At 43.5% G+C, this 5767-nt stretch overlaps 1 protein-coding gene across 1 annotated transcript in view; it reads right to left on the bottom strand.

The window, feature by feature from the left end:
- The window catches only part of abcb9 (ATP-binding cassette, sub-family B (MDR/TAP), member 9), a 19906-nt gene extending 14385 nt beyond the window's left edge, over positions 1-5521 (bottom strand). Inside the window, exons 1-4 of the mRNA XM_084946550.1 lie at positions 3452-5521; positions 1248-1362; positions 919-1049; positions 626-831 (exon numbers count right to left, since the gene is read on the bottom strand). Of these exons, the coding sequence (XP_084802676.1) occupies positions 626-831; positions 919-1049; positions 1248-1362; positions 3452-4100 (1101 nt within the window). The 5' untranslated portion in view covers positions 4101-5521. The remainder of the gene's footprint in view (positions 1-625; positions 832-918; positions 1050-1247; positions 1363-3451) is intronic.
- Positions 5522-5767: the final 246 nt, after the last annotated feature.

Below are 5767 nucleotides of genomic sequence, written 5' to 3'. Positions count from 1 at the left end.
GTTTTGCGGTTTGTCTGAAAAGATGCACTTGCGCTTTGGCATCTTGTGGCATCTTTTCAGCGCGCCGCTGCGCACTCTGTCCTGTCTGTGAGCGCGGAACAACCACTTACTTCGGGACGAAGTCGCACATATGGGTCCTCTGTATGTCTATAGGAAAACCCGGACATTTTCATCCATCTCGAAAATCCCCCCGGACAGAACGTGAAAAGTGGACATGTCCGGGGAAAAGAGGACGGTTGGTCACCCTATGTGTACTCATGTTGTACAATGTCTTGAACTGTATTATGGTTATTGTTGTTTAACGGAGAGACAGTATTTTATTTGTCACCACAAGGAAGCACGTATGCTGCGTCATCACGCCCCTGAGAGAGAAAGTGTACCCCAACAAAAATGGCACCCATGAGGAAAGGTTTTGCCGCGTTCCCTAATGTGGAACAAAGTTCCCAAAATGTTAAGGACATTTTGCCTCTGTCGTCATTTCCCTTCGACTTGATCACTGTTGATGCTGCAATACTCAACAACTGTGATAACTATTTCTCAAGATCACTTTAAAAAAATTACAATAATATGTGACTTCTTGGAAGCAAACTATAAAGAAATTAACATTCAGACAAAACTACTTTACCTTGTAGTATTCACCATAAAGTTTTGAGACTAGACCGATGAAAGGGAATCCCATGATGGTCACCAGTGTGAGCTTCCAGGACATGCCAAACATGAAGATGAAGAAGCCAACGGCCTTAATGACACTCCGCAGGAAGACGTTGACATTCTGGGAGATGAGGTCGCTCACCTGGGTGGTGTCAGCAGACAGACGTGAAAGGATGTCACCTGCAGGGTTACATGGGCGTGGAATAACATTAGAACGGATCAATGGAAGGGAGCGATGTGTGCACAGGAACTCGCGTTCAACATCACCTGTGTGATTGTCATCAAAAAAGGCAATTTCCTGCCTCATTAAGGTTCGGAAAAGATGGTTCCTGAGACGAAGGTTTAATCTCGCAAACGTCAGGGTGAAGACACCTCCTCGTACTCCGATTGCAAGTGAACTGAGGAGAGAGAAAAGACTGCCATGAAGCAGTTCTGTGGTTTGGCATTTAACACACGTCATCATCTAAACAAAGCAAGCAGCTTTGCCAAGGATCATCTCAGTATATAAGCTCAATGCATTCCTCTGTGTAATTTACAACAAAATGTAAACAAAACATAAAAAACAAAAATTAAAACCTACAACTGCGGATGCTCACCTGGCTAAGGCCAGTGCTGCAAGTATGATCACAGGTTTGGCAAAGTACTCCATGCTTTGGTGAACCACAATACTGTCTATGGCTTTCCCATAGTAGTACGGTATGAAAGCCTCACCTGAAAGCAAAGAGTCATCATTACTTAATGTTTTTTAAAGTCTAAGTTGAACTGATGATCCATACATAAAGGCTTTGTGACAACTTGAGCATTAAATTTTATTTAATTTGTTTTTTATCCATCCATCCATTCGCTTACGCTTATCCCTTTCAAGGTGACAGGGTGTGCTGGAGCCTATCCCAGCTGTCATAGGGCGAGAGGCGGGGTACATCCTGGACAGGTCGCCAGTCTGTCGCAGGGCTAACACACAGAGACAGACAACCATTCATGCTCACATTAACACCTATAGGCAATTTAGATTGATCAATTAACCTTTCCCCACAAGCTGCATGTCTTTGGACTGTGGGAGGAAGCCAGAGTACCCGGGGAGAACATGCAAACTCCACACTGAAAGACCACAGCCTGATGGAGAATTGAACTCAGGACATTCTTGCTGTGCGGCAACAGTGGTAACCTCCATGCTCCATGCTTTTTTTTATTCAATTCTAAATCAGAGTGAAAAATAAGGTCACTGTACATTCATAGTGAGAGCGTTTTTTTTTTTTTTTGGGACATTTGGGACTCCCCTTGTCCCAAATGTTTTTCTAACATTTAGGAACAGAACCTCGAGGTGTTTGGGCTCACCCTTAGAGCTCAGATGCTCAGTTCCTGGGGAGCAGTTCAGGCAAGGGAAGATTAGTTAAGATGCCTCCTGAACACCTCCAATATGAAGTTTTTCTTGTATACCCAACAAGAAAGAGACACCTGGGCCCACCAAGGACATGCTGGACAAATTATGTCTCTTCAAGGTTCAAGGTTCTTTATTTGTCACATGCATAGTTATACAAGTATAACACACAGTGAAATGTAGCCTGACATGCTCCTCGACATGTGCAAAAATGGGGGGGGGGGGGGTAAAGGAAGAACATTATATATATATATATATATATATATATATATATATATATATATATATATATGGTATATACATTGGGTGAATGTGCAGTAGTAGCAGCAAGCAGGTGAATTCTGTACATTAATATGAATAGACATCTGACTATTTTACAGAATAGACAATATAAACATATTTAAAATTAAAGGAATTTGGAATGTACATTGTGCCTTGGTTTAGAGTGTCTGGAAGAGAGTCCTGTCTCAGTCAATTATAGATGATGTGAGAGGGCGGGTGTGTGTGTGTTTGTTTGGGACATCCTTGTGGAAGAGCTGGAGGCTGACGTGGAGGAAAGTGAGTTCTAGGCGTCTCTGCTCAGACTGTTGCCCCTGTAATCGCTTTTTAAGCAGCACAAAACCAATGGATGGATGGACAAATGCATAGTTTAGATGTACGAGTACAGAAAATACCTCAAATTTTTATATTGCACTTCAAAGAAAATGAGCAAACTTTTCCAAAATGATTTGAATGAAATGTGCGTATTTAATGATATTCCATAAGTTAAAGATTTGATGAAACTGATAAAACTCTGAGTGCTGTTGGAGGTTCTGGCATTCAGCCCACTATTTTGAACAGTAATGAGCCTTAGAGTTACTTAGACCTATTAATGTAGGTATAGACGTTTATTGGCATTCACCAAATATACCATTTCCAGCTCTTTTATTTTTATACATGGACTCTAATAGAGACGCTCTGTATGCTTCACAGTTGAAATGAAACCCAGCGTTTAATATACAGGGCCTTGGCACAGGCACCGTTTAAGTCAACTTTCTTCTGATTGGCTAGTCCTTTGAAACAGAAGGTTTGAACAGCAGGTGGGTGAGGCTTCTGGTTAGTAATGTAGATGAATATACTGATCAATATCTTTGGGCTATATGACAAAAAACATTTGTCTTTTAGCAACTGGGACCCATATGAGCGAGTTAGGGGTCCTTTTAATAATTCCATGACAGAAAGCATCAACAATTGGAACATATTGAAAAGAACGCACTTGTTTTTCTACCATAGCACTTATCTGTAATTAAAAAGTGTTGTGTAACGCGGCATGAGTAGCGTAGTCAGAACCTGCAGACTCAGTTTTGTCAGTTGCATTGGGGCAGTGTGTCTAAATCCTTTATAACAGACAGCAGTAAATAATGTGACATTAAGGACACTCACACACAGCAGAGATGATGAGGAAGAGGACAGCAACAGAGAGCAGCTCAGCATCCTTTTTGCAGTAGCTCAGCAGGCGTCCCAGCGTGGCCCCTGAGCTGCTGTCCTTCTCCTTCTTTCTCTCAGAGCCCAACTCCTGCTCCTCCTCGCCAACTGTCTCCACCAGCTTTTCAGTGTCCTCACGGCCCCTTGTTCCTCTACCACTACTGCTGCTCTCAGACTCCGGCTCCTTCCCCAGCCACCTCCAGAGCAGCATTACTCCCAGAGAAGAGGCACAAGTCCAACATATCAGGCTCAAGAGCCAGGGCTGGTGACTGATGCTCAAAGTCCTCACCTCACTCAGCATCAGCAGCTTGGCCAGTGTATAGGTGATGACGATCAGACAGATGAGGAGAATAAGGCTGGTGGATTTAGCAACCCTCTGCGGGCCGTCCACCTTGTTCCATGTCACCCCTAAAGAGGCTCCCAGCAGGAGGGAGGCTCGGAGCAGCACTGTCCCCCAGATGTCCAGTGCAGACTGAAGGATGTTAAAGTTGAGGGCATCCTCTGTGAAGGTGCTCAGCTGTGATCCATGTGCGTACAGGACAGTGGTGGTGACAACATCCAGGAGGACGTATGACACGATGCAGCCCACAGCCACGTTGATTCCCATGCTGATTATCAGAACAGAGAGCAGCACCGGCACAAAGCAGCAAACAGCGGCTTGAGAAATGATCGGTTACAGTGCAGCAGCGGTTTGAATAAAATGTGAGAAAAGTTTCTCAAAACATACACCAGACAAGAACACAAACACTCAGCAAAACCGGATTATTTTAGTTATTCTTTCCGGTCTTTTGCCGTTTTATGCAGCTGCACAGAAAATATCAAGTAGTCTTATTACAACTACCAGCATTTAGGACGTCACTACACCGTTAATGATTGTCCAGCCATGCCGCAACATTACTGTAACACATATCCTGCTAAATTGTTGGCTAGCTTTGTGAATTAGCTTCTTGAGGGCGGTCAGCTGCGTTGCGTTAGACTTCCGTGTTGAATCCCCGTTACTGTCCAGCCCCGACAGCATTCAGTAACTCACTGAAACCCCTCTCCTTATTCAATGTTGTCCTCAAACACATGCATTACAACCCAAATTGACTCAAGTTCATGTAACGAACACATGAACTTCGATACCGGCGTTCAAGAAGACGCCGGCATCGAAGCTCGTCTAGATTACAGAAGATTAAGAGCAGGCAGTGATTCTCTGCGGCACACTAGTGAGCGTTTCTACCACCAGTTCATCTTTTTTGCTATCTTGTGTTTTTCTACTCAAGAGGTTCACATGTCCCTAACCCGAATACGAAGCCAATAACGTCTGATGGTTAAAGAATGCCCACTCGTGTTCTGCAGACTACAGAAACCCGCTTTTAAATGGCTAAAGTTACAGGAAAGAAGACAGAGTGATACATCTTTCCTTTTAGCTTTACGGATGTTTCCATAGAGTCTCGCTGAAAATGACCAGTTTGGCTCCTCCCAGTTTTCCATTAAAGTGGACATGGAACATAACATGTATCACTCTGTTTGTGAAGCTAGATTTAAAACAATCAGTCTTTTAACCTTCTGTTTTTACAGCATGTGCAGTGCCATCTGACACCAATATAGCATCACTGGGTTGGCGGGTCAGAATATGAAGTTACTATCAGTTAATTACTATCAGTAAGTTAATGACTTACTAACAGGTTGTTGTTGCATTGGGTTTTAGGTCATCTCATCTATCATGCGAGTCACCACAGAGCTTCTTAAGGTAAACTCAAGCCAACTGAAGCCTAGCAAACCCTCCCAGCTGTGGTCAGATCCGACTGAAAGATGGCATCAGAGTTTTAAAGAATCTTGGTGTTTGTGTTACTTTGTCCACTGACTTTTGAGCTTGTGAAAGTCAACTTTACAGTCACTGTGATCTTTTTGTTATTTAGTGAATTAAACAGAAATTCTCGAAATTATTGTGACTTTCATACATATCTGTGATTTATTGGAAGAGATCAAAACTAAGACAACAAGGTGGCAGGGTGATTAGCACTGCTCCTTCACAGCAAGGTCTTCAGTTCGAATCAACCACGTGGCCTTTCTGTGTGGAGTTTGCGTGGGTTCTCTGTGGGTACTCCGGTTCCTCCCACAGTCCAAAGACATGCAGTTAGTGGGGTTAGGTTAACTGGTAATAGGTGTGAATGTGAGTGTCTCTGTGTGTTAGCCTTGTGATAGACTGGTACCTTGTGGTAGCTGGGATGGGCTCCAGCCACCCCGCGACCCTGACAAGGATAAGTGGAAGAGAATGGATGGATTAAA

The sequence above is a fragment of the Perissodus microlepis genome, chromosome 12 (genome assembly GCF_051167445.1).
Source record: "Perissodus microlepis isolate ML-2025 ecotype Zambia chromosome 12, ASM5116744v1, whole genome shotgun sequence".
Classification (NCBI taxonomy): domain Eukaryota; kingdom Metazoa; phylum Chordata; class Actinopteri; order Cichliformes; family Cichlidae; genus Perissodus; species Perissodus microlepis.
The sequence above is the reverse complement of the archived record's forward strand: the minus strand, read 5'-3'. Positions and strand labels throughout refer to the sequence as shown.